The 14799-nt window shown below is 38.7% G+C and overlaps 1 protein-coding gene across 4 annotated transcripts in view; it reads right to left on the bottom strand.

Annotated features, from left to right (window-relative positions):
• The window catches only part of FGD6 (FYVE, RhoGEF and PH domain containing 6), a 107614-nt gene that overhangs the window by 38754 nt on the left and 54061 nt on the right, over positions 1 to 14799 (bottom strand). For all 4 annotated transcript variants that reach the window (XM_007165873.2, XM_057557431.1, XM_057557433.1 and 1 more), the window contains 3 exons: positions 7285 to 7436; positions 5938 to 6094; positions 4179 to 4266 (listed from right to left, as the gene is read on the bottom strand). In XM_007165873.2, coding sequence (XP_007165935.2) covers positions 4179 to 4266; positions 5938 to 6094; positions 7285 to 7436 — 397 coding nt within the window. The remainder of the gene's footprint in view (positions 1 to 4178; positions 4267 to 5937; positions 6095 to 7284; positions 7437 to 14799) is intronic.

Genomic DNA, 14799 nt, shown 5'->3' with positions numbered 1-14799 from the left:
GTTGAGTGTGGTAGTGTGAAAGCAAAGTGGAGACATGGGAGAAGTGTGTGTTTTCTATGGTCTTCTTGGAAGCAGGCGTGATAAAGGGAGCATGACCAATAGGAAGATATTGCCACAACTTGGCGTGAGTTTAGAAAGGCCTGGCCTGGAGCATAACAAGGGAAATGGAAAGGGCAGGAAGCAGAAGCAGAGGAAAACTAGTCAGCAGATCTTACGACGGAGGAAAGACAAGGAAAGAGAAGCATTTTAGTCGTTTCCACAGTTTTGTTTCTGGGTAACTGGAAGAGTGTTTTTACTCTTAAAAGCAATTTATCAATCCATCCATCCGTCAAATGTTCACAGGCATCACTGCGTAGGGATTCTCAACCTCATAAAAAGGAACAACGTTTATTTCCCTAAGCCTTTCAGTTTACTGAGTCCCTGTTATGTGCCAGAATCTATGCAGACACTGAGTTAGGATAAAAAAAGATAGTCTCTACCCTGAACTGATGAGGAGGAAGGAAATAAGCAGTGGTAAAAAATTAATGCTGCTCCTTTAGCAGCATCTGTTCACTTTTTAAAGATTGCTCCCTCACTGCTGCCTCAAGATCCCCCTTTGTCCTAACTTCACATAGGATTTGGGCCCCACACAGATTCAAAGATCTGGCCAGATCCACTGCTCTTAGGTGGCCAAAATAAAGGTAAAATTTACAAGTTTTTCCTGCTTAAATTAAGTAAATCACTTTCTTCACTACTTAAAAAAAAAACAATTCTAATCTTAAGCATTTCATTATACAACATATACATTTTCTTTGATCCTATTTTGAGCTGAGCTTAAAAAAATATTACCAAGAATTCAGTTGGAAATTTTTTACTACAATGAAGGAAGAAATAGCCTAAGTAAAATACCCACTAGAAACCCAAATTAGGTCCTGAAGAAAACACTGCAGACAATAGGATGCTTGTTTGAACAGTAGGGGCAGGACTGCTGTATCTGGGGATTTCCACTTACCTTTCTCTAAAGGACTCCAAAAGAAACTATCTTATCTTATCTGTACTTCATCCCTGCATTTCTCAATCTTCCCTTCCCAAGAAGCCAAGGTGGGCACAAACCTACTTATACCAAGCCAGGTAGGAATCCTTCCCTTTCTCTGCCTGAAACTCAATAAATCGAAGTTGTCAGGAGTTGCCTGAAATAATCTTTCTCTCTGTTCCTGTATACTCTGTGCCCCTGGAATTATTCCAAATTCTAAAATGGAAATAAAAGTATCAATACTTCCCTCACAAGGTTGTGTGGAGGATTAAATCTTTGAGCTTGTTTATCCAAAGATGAGGATCCAGAGTTAATTCACATGTTTGAATAGATGCAAACGTAAGACTTAAAATCCAACTTCTAAAAATCTAAGTGCGTAGATAGGGGCACTTTGATAACAAAAGTAGAAATATCTTGCAAAGTAGAGAGAAATCATAACATGACAAAAAGGAGTACTGGAAAATGAGAGTTTTAAATAAAAATAAGTATAAAACAAACTTTTGGTACCAACCCCCATATGTCCTTAGGATTACATGACCACAGGTGCTTCAACTAATAGACACTATTTGTGTTGCTGGGGCAAGACACTTCACCTCTCTGGAGGAGAGACTGTTTCTGAAATTCTCTCTCTCAATGTTGTCCTTTAATTAAGCTAAAGATATTTTGGTTAAAGGGATGCTTTAAATGTAGCTTAAAACCAACCAGAATTATTTCCTAAACAGCTTCCAAGCTATCCCAAAGGGACCCAGATATACTGGGGTGCACTAAATTATTAATTATTAATTAAAAGACTCACTCCTCGACCTCAAGGAGTTTATAATCAAATTAAGGAATCAACATTCAAGTCATATAAATATTAGCAAATTCACAAGGCATCAAATAAATATTTACTAAGTCACACTGCACCAATACAAAGGGTTAAGGAGAACTGGAGTAATCAGAGATGGCTTTGGAGGTAATGGAGGACTTCAGGTCAGGTGGAGGAAGGGAAGAATTTGAATCAATGGAAGAAAAGGCATAGAATGAATCGTCGGTTATTGCTTTACAAAGTCTGTGTTCTTTCTTTAACTTTAGTCCTGACTTTGTAACCTTGAACAAATAAATCCACAGTTACTAAGGGTCTGCTATATATAAAGTATGGTACATCATTTAAATAATGGAGATTTTCCAAGCTAAGGGTGGGGAGGGCTTTAAGATTAAAGAAGACAAAGCTCAAAACTAACCCCAAGCTCACATCATGTTGGTTATAAAACAAATGAAATCTGTTCTCTTGAAGAGAATTTTTAAAACTTGCCGTTGCTATTTCACCATTAATCAATTAAAATCAAACTCAGTATGAAACCTACATTAAACACATGTGTAACTCTTTTACTTAGATCAGTCACAGTGTGGGAAAAAAAATATTTTTACATGAAAATTTCAGAACCTTGCTCCATCCTTCTCTCATTTGAAACCATAGTCTTTTGCCACTAAAAACAGTACTTAATTCGATAGCTGTAGAAATAGCCTAAGCCATTCAATAGCTCATTTATGATACAGCATTGAATTTATCTAGCAAAAACACAACACATGCATGGGCACTTCCTTTTGCCCTGTGTAGTCTAAATCTCTGCCAAATGCAGAGGAAAGAAAGTACAGATGGACAGGATATCCTCAAATTATTTGGTTTGCCTATGTCATTCCAGAGAGAAATCTAGTGCCTGATTCACAGTTAGAAATTCAAATTAAGTAGAAATACCTAGGGTAGCCAGTCCTGGGGCTGAAAGGCAGGACTTCTTCATCAGCAGTTCACTAGGCAAGCTTGAAAGGTATGAAAGCTTTGCCTAAAGCGAAATCGGGAAATCCTGGCTTTCCAGAATTCACCTACCTCATTCAGTATAGCTCTTGGCTTAAGAGAAAGTGATTAAGGATTAAAGCAGGGGTGCCATTGCTTAAGAACACTAACAGGAACCAAGTACCTCAAAATCTATTTACATAAAATTACAGCTGATTGAATTTAGAGTGGCAGTGGCATTTGAATATTCTTGTGCATTTGGACACAATACTTCAATTCTTTATTTATTTATCTAGATACTTATCTATCTATCTATTTATTTATTTATTTTGGCCATGCCGTGCAGCATCTATCTAGCTATGCATTTATTTATTTAGGCCATGCCGTGCAGCCTGCAGGATCTTAGTTCCCCAACCAGGGATCAAACCTGTGCCCCCTGCGTTGGAAGCGCAGAGTCTTAACCACTGGACCACCAGGGAAGTCCTTGACATAGTTCTTAATGCACATTATATATGTATATTAAGTCACTGCATATCCAATACATTTCAGCAAATACCACAGAGGACCTAGTAGTAGTATGTGTTGGATACTATGCTTGGTACTGAGACTATACTGGCTTTTCGTGATGCCAGACCACTCAATCACTATAAGCCTGTTATTTCATCTATGCAAATAATATTGTGATATATGCATAGCTATGGTGAAGACTTAAAGACCCGATGAATATAAAGTCCTGAGCACAGTGTGTGCCTTCACTGAAATCATAGCTTTCTTTTTCTTTTTTTAACTATTACAGTGGTAAACTAGACACACAGCCCTGTAATCCTGAAGCTCCAGTAAAAGATACAGACAATGACCAGACATAATGACAATCATGATGATGATAAGGATATGGATAATACTAATAATAGCAGCTAATACTTATTTAGAACTTACCATGACCAAGGCACTATTCTAAGCACATAGCTCATCAATCAATCCTTATAACAACCCTTTGAAGTAAGTGACTAGAAGGCCATGGTAGTTGATATACAAATATGTGGGAGTGACCCTCTAAACCTCATTCTTGAGTGGCTGGGAAAGTACCTTCTTGGAATTAATAATATTAACCAGGTAAAACGACACAGCGTTGTGGGGCTGAGACCGTAAAAGAAGTTCTGAGCAAAAGGAATTAACATGTATGAATGCCTAGAGCAGAGAATGCACACGGATGACCAAAGAACTAAAGAAGTTCAGTGCCGGCAATGTCTACGTGAGGCTGCCAGCAATGTATAAATTCATGTGTTAGGAAAATCGGCTACCGGATAGAAAAAGAGAGGTGCTCTTAGGAAAGGCAGGGTTTCCTAAGAACGACAGGAGATGCTTGGTTGGTAATGTGCCAGAGAAGCCCACCTGTTAGCAGCAGCCTGTACTGGGGGATCCTCTGAACCGGCTTGAGCAGGTAGTGCTTGAGGGCCAGATTAGCACAGCGTGGGCTCATCTGAAAGGAAAAGGCATCCAAAGTAAACACATGCATTTTCCTAAGAAGCAAGGGACCCAGATCCAAGTGCTCCGGAAGCCGAACTTTAAATAGCCAGCGACTCTGGGATTCATGGAGAAGCTCCCTTCAAGGCACAGCTCCTATGCTGAGTGGGAAATCAGAACCAGCTCACCGCGGAGTCTACCCTCTCTTGTAGGTACATCTCTGAAATCACTGACTCACTGGGAAATTCACAGCCCTCTCGCAGAGGGTGGAGGGTGGAGGCTGCAGTCTGCGTTGTAGGCCAATCAGAGGCAGCAGCTACCACTTAGAAAAGCATCTACCAATGTATTTATAACACACACCAACCCAACAACCAAGAAGGAAATGCCTGGCTCCCAAAATAAGATGGCAGAAATAAAACTACTGGGAACTGGATTCAAATAACCATCAGAGCCTATCATCAATATACTCATAATAACAACAGTTGGTGCTGGGGAGAATGCAGAAATTAGGGACAACCTGAAAAGCAGCCTTGCTAAGCAAACCTCGTCTTATAAGCCTGAAGAATGCAAAATTTCTCAGATGAATGGCTACAAAAGACATCCCCCAAATCACACTGTATATGGGAACATTTGATTCCGGAACGCTTTTGACTTGACCACAAGGACATTCGATTCTGCCTAAAGTTTTTTTCTTAGTATGTACAACAGATACTGGTGCCCATTCCTGAGCCTCACCTCCTATCTCCAATAAAGGTATTTACTGTGGGGTGACATCAAAATGGCCAAGTGAAAATGTCCCTGCCTCCTAAGATGTCCTGGTGTTCTTACACAGCTCAAGTGGGAAGGAAAGACTTTTTTCAAATATGATGGTTCTATCTTTTGCTAAATATGTACATCCAGGGTCTGGTATGTAGAATAATTATGAAAGTATAATGACAATGCATGTTAAGAAAGCATCGAGGGACTCCCCTGGTGGCACAGTGGTTAAGAATCCGCCTACCAATGCAGGGGACACGGGTTCGAGCCCTGGTCCACGAAGATCCCACATGCCGCGGAGCAGCTAAGCCCGTGTGACACAACTACCGAGCCCATGTGCCACAACTACTGAAGCCCGCGCGCCTAGAGCCCATACCCCGTAACAAGAGAAGCCCGCGCACTGTAACGAAGAGTAGCCCCCGCTCACTGCAACTAGAGAAAGCTCGTGCGTAGCAAAGAGGACCCAACACAGCCAAAAATAAAAATAAATAAATAAATAAATTTATTTTAAAAAAAGAAAAAAGAAATGAGAAGTAATGAGACATAAGCTTTAAAAAAAAAGAAAGCATCGATCGTGCAAGCATCATTAGATATTAGACATCTAACTTTCTCCGTCATGTTTTCTTTTGCTGCCAAGGCAACAGAACAACTCACTGGACACTGATGAAAACCTGGGTCAATTATCAGTTGCCATAGCTGTATATACCACACTTCCATTCTTAATATCAATAGCATGAAGACTTCAGAAGAAAGGAAAAGAGCGAAGAAAAGACGACAAATGATTTTAAAGTTTAATTACCGTACAAATTAGAAATCAGCCATATCTTAATACTTCCAAAACTTTTCTAGTTTGCTGTAACTGGAATTCACTAATATTTTTAGTTTCAAAACAGAGAAATGGTAGCAAAACAGAGGACGGTAGCAAAAATACCTCAAATTCTCTAACAACAGCAGCAAAACCTGGGTTTTTCTTGTACTGCTCATCCAACAAAGCTATATTCTTATCAAATTCTTTGATATATGTGGAATACATTTTTAGATATGGTCCCTTCTTTACAAAGATATCAGCAATTCTTTGTTGTTCCGTCCTAAGGATAGAGAAGAGATAGACAAAAACAGAAAAAGAGTCATTACAGTATCCAAAACATATCCAATGATGAGCAGAGCCCCATTTCCAAGCCATCAACTTACCTTTTTTTCCTCTTCTTGTAAGAAATATCCCCAAATGCCCACTCTTTCCCATTTCCATTATTGCTACCATTACATCTTGCCTGGATTCTGCCAGTCCTCTGACTGGTCTCCCTGCTTTCACCATCTCATGCTTCTGTATAGCCAGAGACTGTTCAGAAAATTCAGATGAACTTTTAAGATAATTTTTTATAAGAGTTAATGATAAAGTATGGACAGGAAAACTCTTTTTAATTATGTTTTATTTTATCATGCTTTAAAAAAATAGCTTTTAATCATTCCTCAGCCCTTAAACTCTGTGTAATTTTATACTTTGGCTGCAGCTAAGTATTAATCACTATTTAGCCTATTTTCCCAACACACAGAAGCAAGATATTTGCAAAACAGGCAGAGGTATTTTCCTGGATTATGTGTAAAGAAAGCTTAGAGGGAAATTGTTATCATGAAAGTAGGTGATACACCATGTTGTTATTTTGGGTTCCCCATGGACTTCAACAATAAATTCAATCCCCCAGACCAAACTCTACACATTTCCAAAGATATCACCAAAGTTTCTGTTACTGTCTAAAGACCAATAAAAGCAGTTAATCTTTGGTATTCTTTTCCTGTTCTAAAATCTACAACATCTACAATGATGTCATATATGTGTATATTTTCTAAACCAAACAACATATCTTCCTATTATCTCGGTGAATGGTCTCCTTTCCAAAATGCAGAGTTTCCTGGCTTGAAGCTCCAAAAAGATAGATGAGACATTTAAAAATGTTTCCAATGTGAATACATCAACTAAACTCTCCCAATTTCAAAAATCCTGATTATAAAGGTCACCTATAGAAAGTTAAATTGGCTGACTATGGGCCCTTCCTGCTTTTGAGGCAACATTACCAAAGAATTTAAAAATTTAGAGTACCGAGCTAGGTGCAACAGTGAATTCTGGCCATCCAAAGTGATCAATCCACAGGTAACTGCCAAGAAAACTCAATATATTGAAAAAACACAATGTCAGGAACAATGCCTCTCTGTCACATGCAGGGCCCTTATGGCTTCATCTAAACTTGGAAACTGGGAAAGCTGGTCAGTCCATTTTTACCAGTTCAACATTCTTTCCTCCAGTTCCTTCAGGAGATCCCGATTGAGCTCGTACAGCTGAGGCAAGTAGTATAGGATCTGATTTAGGATCCGGTCCTCAATCACTGGTTTCCCAAGTTGCCTGGAAGCATGGGCTACTGCATCCCGGAAATCCTGTTACAGTTCAGAGGAGGAAAAACAATATACATACATATGTAACTTAATAAAAAGCTTTTCCCCCAGTCACTCTCTTCCCTAAAACAATATAAACTGCAAATTGTATTTCCCACGAAGAACTCAAATTGAAAAGTACCCACTTCCTCCTATCCCACTTACTTGGCTAGGACACACACACACACAAAATGGCTGGGGTGGATATTTGGTTTTAAAACAGACTGTGTGATACTTCTCTTAAATCTTTTGGTTTGATCTCCAAACTTAGTAATTATACTAAGGGGGTATCTGGAAATTGTATTGCAACTCTAAGTAGGCCTTAAAATTATTCCAATACTACTATATGAACAAAATCCATTTATTTTAAAAGTCTCCAGATCTTAATTTTATTTTGGAAGTGTCCCTTTGTCCACTTTCAGTAATTACTTCCCAAATGCTGGAGCATTCTGTGAGGCATGTGGAGGGTGGTACATTCTTGATAATCAGAGAATACTGGATCCAAGCCCTTACTCCTAAAATACTGTGTTTGCTTGAGCTAGCTCCATTTTCCTCATCTGTTAAATGGGTTATGAGACTTTAATTAGATACTGCACACAAAACTTCTTACAATGTATTTGGCACACAGAATCAACAAAACATTTTAACTCTGGACCTTAAACTCTTTCCTCCCTCCCCATAAATTCACCAGAATCTATACTTTTCACAAATAAGAACTTTTCTCATCACATATCACTTTTCTCTGTAAGACTATTTATACCATGTTTTAAGACAGGCCCACCCCACCCCACCCTATCACTCCAGAGAACTTGGAAAGGGTGGGGTTGGAGATGGTACTTCTCTAGATTTCACTATATCTTGAGGCCTCCCCCCAGGGGATAAGTAAAACAATGGTGGACTCCGTTCTATAGTCCTGAGGATTCAATAACAAAGATTGTTCCCTCTTAGAAACAGGAGGTTTAATTAAAACCGTAAAACAAAGGTTGGGTAAAACAGACTCTCTACTAGGCTTTATCTTCTTTCTCCTTTCTAGCTGCTTTCCCTTCAGGAATTCACTGGGCAAATCAAATAAACAAAAAAAGACCCTGATTTCTTCCCTGATCCTTTCAGCACCTACCCCTTACCTACATACATTAACCATTAGTATTTCTTATGCTTCTTGTGAAGGGCAACAACTTCATACCTAATTTAAAAGTACACAAAAAGCTCCTAGAGTAATGAAAATAAAAACAAAAATAAACAAATGGGACCTAATTAAACGTGAAAGCTTCTGCACAGCAAAGGAAACTATAAACAAAACAAAAAGACAACCCACAGAATGGGAGAAAATATCTGCAAACGAAGCAACCAACAAGGGATTAATCTCCAAAATATATAAACAGCTCATGCAGCTCTATGTCAAAAAAACAATCCAATCAAAAAATGGGCAGAAGATCTAAATAGACGTTTCTCCAAAGAAGACCTACAGATGGCAGAGAGGCACATGAAAAGATGCTCAACATCACTAATTATCGGAGAAATGCAAATCAAAACTGCAGTGAGGTACCACCTCACACTGGTCAGAATGGCCATGATCAAAAAGTCTACAAACAATAAATGCTAGAAAGGGTGTGGGGAAAAGGGAACCCTCCTACACTGTTGGTGGGAATGTAAATTGGTACAGCCACTCTGGAGAACAGTATGGAGGTTCCTTAAAAAAACTAAAAATAGAACTACCACATGATCCAGCAATCCCACTCCTGGGCATATATGAGAAGAAAACCATACTTCAAAAGGATACATGCACCCCAGTGTTCATTGCAGCACTATTTACAATAGCCAGGACATGGGGGGGACTTCCTTGGTGGTCCAGTGGTTAAGACGCCACACTTCCATTACAGGGGGCACGGATTCAATCCCTGGCCAGGGAACTAAGATTCCCACAGGCCTTGTGGTGCAGGCAGACACACACACAAAAAAGACATGGAAGCAACCTAAATGTCCATCAACAGATGAATGGATAAAGAAGATGTTTTTATATATATATGTGTGTGTGTGTGTGTGTGTGTACAAATACAATGGGGTATTACTCAGCCACTAAAAATAGAATGAAATAATGTCATTTGCAGCAACATGGATGGACGTAGAGATTATCATACTAAGTGAAGTCAGACAGAGAAAGACAAATATCATATGATATCACTCATATGTGGAATCTAATTTAAAAAAAAACAATACAAATGAACTTATTTACAAAACAGAAAGACTTACAGATATCAAAAACAAACTTATGGTGATCAAAGGGGAAATGTGAGGGGGAGGGATAAATCAGGAGCTTGGGATGAACACACACACTACTTACTATATATAGGACAGATGACCAACAAGGACCTACTGTATAGCACAGGGAACTCTACTCAATATTCTGTGATAACCTATACGAGAAAAGAATCTAAAAAAGAATGAATATATGTATATGTAAAAAAGAAATAAATAAAAGTACACAAAAAGATTCCTCTTCTGGGAATTCCCTGGTGGTCCAGTGGTAAGGACTCCACCTCTGGGCTTCCACTGCAGGGGTATGGGTTCTACCCCTGGTCAGGGAACTAAGATACCACATGCCGCGATCCCGCATGCTGCAATCCCACATGCCGCAATCCCACATGCCGTGAGGGATGGCCAAAAAAAAATTAAAAAACGATTCCTCTTCTAAGGTATATTTTAGACAAGTCAAATCCTATGTTCACGAAGTGCTAATAAACCCTTCACTTAGGCCTCAGTACCTGGGACTAACTTTATCAGCCCAAAACAGTCATATTAACCCAAAAGAACCAACTAGTTAGACCAGTAACTAAAGAACTACTTTGACAACTAATTACTGTAATATAAAATAAGAATTCGTTACTTGTATAAACTACAATCCAGAAAACCACACAAAACAGCTCCAGAAACCAAATGGATTTGGGCCAAATTCCATCTCCCAACAGCTTGTTTCTATCAGCATTCACATTTAGTAAGAGAAAATAGAGCCAACGTAACACTTTCGAAAGTCATTAGATTTTCCATCAGGCAGAGCTATACAGAATATATTTACATACCACGAATAACATCCTCAATTGTAAATGTATTCAAAGCACAACAGTTAAACATCTTCTATAGCATTTTATTTTTTATTTTACCATTTTAATGATTAATATAATTTAGATGCAAGAGTTTCCTTGTTCAGCAAAACAAGAAGCACTGCCCTTTCTTCTGGTAGGATAAATGATGAATATGTTTGTCCCTTGGCAGCAGGATGACTTTTATTTTCCAGTTGGAAGGCATTTCCTCAGCCAGGACAGTGACAGCAGACATTAGCTGCTATGTAGCTTAAGGATCCTGTTTGACACAGCTTTTGCTAGACTCTGTATTCCATATGTCTGCCACCATTGCCAAAAAGGAAACTGGTTTATTTAAGACACATTCAACAGACACTAGCCAAATCCACACTGCGCTGACCAGTGAGGTGGCCACCTCTAACTGGAGGTCCCTGTCACATACCGGGCAAAACTTTAGTTTTTTTCCAGTACTACTGGGTGGTGTCGACAGCTCTAGAGGAATGAATGGGCTATGATGCCTTTTTAAAAATTATGAGTAGCATGTCAGAATAAAAGAGAAATATAACTATAAGCGCAAAGGAAGAACGTTTAACAAAGACAGTAGGAATTTAGAGAGTTTATACCCAGCTATTAAATATTATTCCTAAGACCTAGAGAGTTACATATTCTAAACAAGTACTACCAGGGCCATTGTTAGCCTTCATGGTGGAGTTTTGAAAACAGAAAAGAGCACCCCTTCCTCCAGGCCAGTGCAACTCAGACCAAGGGCTCTACTCATAACTGATGGCCTTCTTAACCACACAGCGCAGCCCTGGCCCCAATTCATTCCCTCACCTTGTGGGCTACCATCCCCTGAAAGCCATGTGCAATGGCCCCAGTGCCAGATGCAACTAATTCACACAGGAACTACACACAATCTCTAACTTCTCAGCTCTTCATGAACCTCAACCATTTCCAAACTCGTGCCACTGGAAGGAGGAAACTTTTTTTTTTTTTTTAAATAGAAAAGATGATTACAACATATGTCTGGTTATTTTTCTAAATGCTAACAGCCAGGGTAATTTGGGAAAGTGTGATGACACTTAAGAGCCAGAGGCAAAACTATTTTGAGGCAGAAGAATCTAAATTTACCAACATCCCCTTGACTAAATCAGTGAGGATGCAAGACCACAGGACTGGCATCTTCAATTAGATCCAAAGTATACTTTTTCACACTGGAAAAGGTGGGTAATTAAAATAAAAGAGGTGAGGGGAGCTAGAGTGTAAAAATGTTAGGTAAGTGGGTGAGTTTTTTGATATCAACTACATATACTTCAATCTATCGTTCTAACATAAAACCTACCAAAGATTCTGTATGCAAAACTGAACCACCTACACTCTAGTTTCTGATCACCATCAACTTGGCCTTTTTAGAAACAGAAATGGGCTTCTGGATTAAAAAGCATACCATAACAGTATTCTTAATAATTCCAAGAAAACCTACAAATAAGAACCAGATCAACTTTAAAAAAAACTCAGCTCCTTTGAGGTATTAACATACTAGCCTTACCAGCTCTGATCACTTGGGCAAGAGCAAGCAAAAATCAATGCAAATAAAATCAAGTCTGAACATCTAAAGCAACGAAGCACAAAACAGATGGCCTTGTTTGTCAGGTCAGGCTTTATATCTCCAGGACCAAAGAGAAGTAAGTGAGTTAATAACCAGCTGTCCTGACTGGGCTTCCTGACCTTAGGGCATTATTTAACCACTATGATGACACAGTGAATTACAAAGACTAAATGGACATATGAGCACACAGGGAGCTCTGCAGGGCTCCCTGCCTACATGAAGGGCATTAAGAATCACTTCATATTAAGCAAAAGCAAAGCAGCTGCTAAGGTCAAAGAGCTTTGAAAAATATACAGAAAGCAGTGTGATACTATGAAGTTAAAGGGGGTGGTGGGAAGGCTCCACATTAACAATTTGATTTTGTTTTAAAATGAAAATATTTGACCAATGAAGTTACTCCTCCCTCTATGTTCAGACCTGGTGATATCATGTACAATCATCAATGCAAAACTGTATAAAACATGGATGAAACCTATCCTTTGTCTCAAATCTCCAACCCCTGCTTAATAACATTAAGAAATAATCATCATAATATATCCTAAATGATCATCTTTAGAAGATGAAAAACTAGAACTTCTCCAGTTTCCTGGCCCAACTGAAAGAATTCTGAATGCAAGTCAATATACTCAAAGATACACTGTACCCTACACAGCATGGCAGAGATTTCAAGTAACAATTTTTAATCAATTTCTGAACATTCATTTAGTGCAAGGGCTCAAACAGACCAGAGTTCAAAGTCTGGCTTTGCCATTTAATGGGTTTTGCCATTTAGTGGGTTACTTTTGGCAGTTAGCTTACTTTCTTCATTTAAAAAAACAGAAATGACATCTATCTGATAGGGTGGTTATGAGGACTAAAATAGATAATTTGTGTAACATATCATGCTGCGAGGTGCACAGAGAGCACTCAATAAGGCCATTTATTTAATTAAAGGAGATTTGGTTATCTTAAATGATACATGATTACCATTTAAGATCCACAAGTCCCTGGAAGCCTGGAAAGAGAGCCCTCAAACAGAGGTTTATAAACAGAAGGAAACATTATACCAAACCAAGATGAGGGAAACAAACACCTCAGCAGCAAGACAAAGGCACTCTTAACAATGAATTTCAGGGACTTCTCTAGCGGTCCAGTGGTTAAGACTCCATGCTCCCAGTACAGGGGGCATGGGTTTGATCCCTGATCGGGGAACTAAGATCACGCATGCCGCAAGCTGTGGTCAAAAATTAAAACAAAAAAACCAATGAACTTCATACAGTGAAGGGTAGTCCTCACGCGAAGGAAGCTGCTCAGAAGTGAAAGTCTGGTAGCCATGTCAATAGACACTAAAGGCGGATTCTTTATAACTAAAGAACAAACGATACTTAAATGGTTCTCAAAACTGAAAAGACAAGGTGTATTCAGTAGGACAAGATGAAGTCATTTTAAGATGGTAAAAACTGGAGGCTTCTATGAAGAAGTCTTTTATTATTATTTTATTTATTTATTTATTTTATTTATTTTTGGCTGTGCTGGGTCTTCATTGCTGCGCGCAGGCTTTCTCTAGTTGCGGTAAATGGGGGCTACCCTTTGTTGCAGTGCATGGGCTTCTCATTGCGGTGGCTTCTCTTGTTGCACAGCATGGGCCTAGGCGCACGGGCTTCGGTAGTTGTGATTCACGGGCTCTAGAGCGCAGGCTCAGTAGTTGCGGCACACGGGCTTAGTTGCTCCACGGCATGTGGGATCTTCCCACATCAGGGCTCGAACCCGTGTCCCCTGCATTGGCAGGCGGATTCTTAACCACTGCGCCACCAGGGAAGCCCGAGGAAGTCTTTTATAATGCATTTTAAAAAAAGATATATTCTATTTCCTAATAGACATCTGAATGTCCAAGTAGCTTTGCCTCTAACTCTATGGATTTTAATTGGGAGTCTCTCAAATTTTCAAGGTAATGTATATCCCAGTCTAAGGCAATTGGTAGAACAAAGATGCTTCATTACGAGTACCACTTACCTACTACTTAACCAGCCCATCTTTGTTAAAAAGACCTCAAAGTCTCTAATCATTTTCTTTCAAAATATATTTTTTAAATCATGCTATTTAGACATTTAAAAAGTAAGCTCATAGATATGTCTATTAAACCAGTCTCCCATCAGAAAGCAAATAAGGTAACAAAAGCAAAAAAACACTGTATCATTTGTACTTAATTATATTAGATGTCTAAGGTGTTTTATCTGGAAAATGGCATTTATATACAATATAATAGCAACCTCTGGATTGGACAACTTCTGCTACAAAAGAGGAAAAGAAATATAAACAACTAGAGTTTCACCAAACCAAGTTTTATTCATCAGTTTCCTATCATTCATTTAACATACGAATTTAGTACGATACCAATAAACAAAACAGATAAAAATCCCTGCTTTCATGGAGCTTACTTTCTAACGGAAGAAGAAACCTAGTAGGGTATTTTTCAGGAACAAATTTTATTTTTATTGATTTGAGTAAAAGCTTACTAAGATAACATTAAAACTAAATAGTATGGATTTTAACTGACATAAATACATTCTAAATAACAGCACTTTATCTTGAAGGACCTCCACTTAGCCTGCAGCTAAAACTAATTGGTGCCTAACAGTTTTTTGTATGATCACATTTAACCATTACACCAACTTTATGTGGTTATTATTATTCCCATTTT

The sequence above is a fragment of the Balaenoptera acutorostrata genome, chromosome 11, assembly GCF_949987535.1.
Source record: "Balaenoptera acutorostrata chromosome 11, mBalAcu1.1, whole genome shotgun sequence".
In the NCBI taxonomy this organism is placed as follows: Eukaryota; Metazoa; Chordata; class Mammalia; order Artiodactyla; family Balaenopteridae; genus Balaenoptera; species Balaenoptera acutorostrata.
Note: the sequence above shows the minus strand (reverse complement) of the source record. Positions and strands in the feature narration are given on the sequence as shown.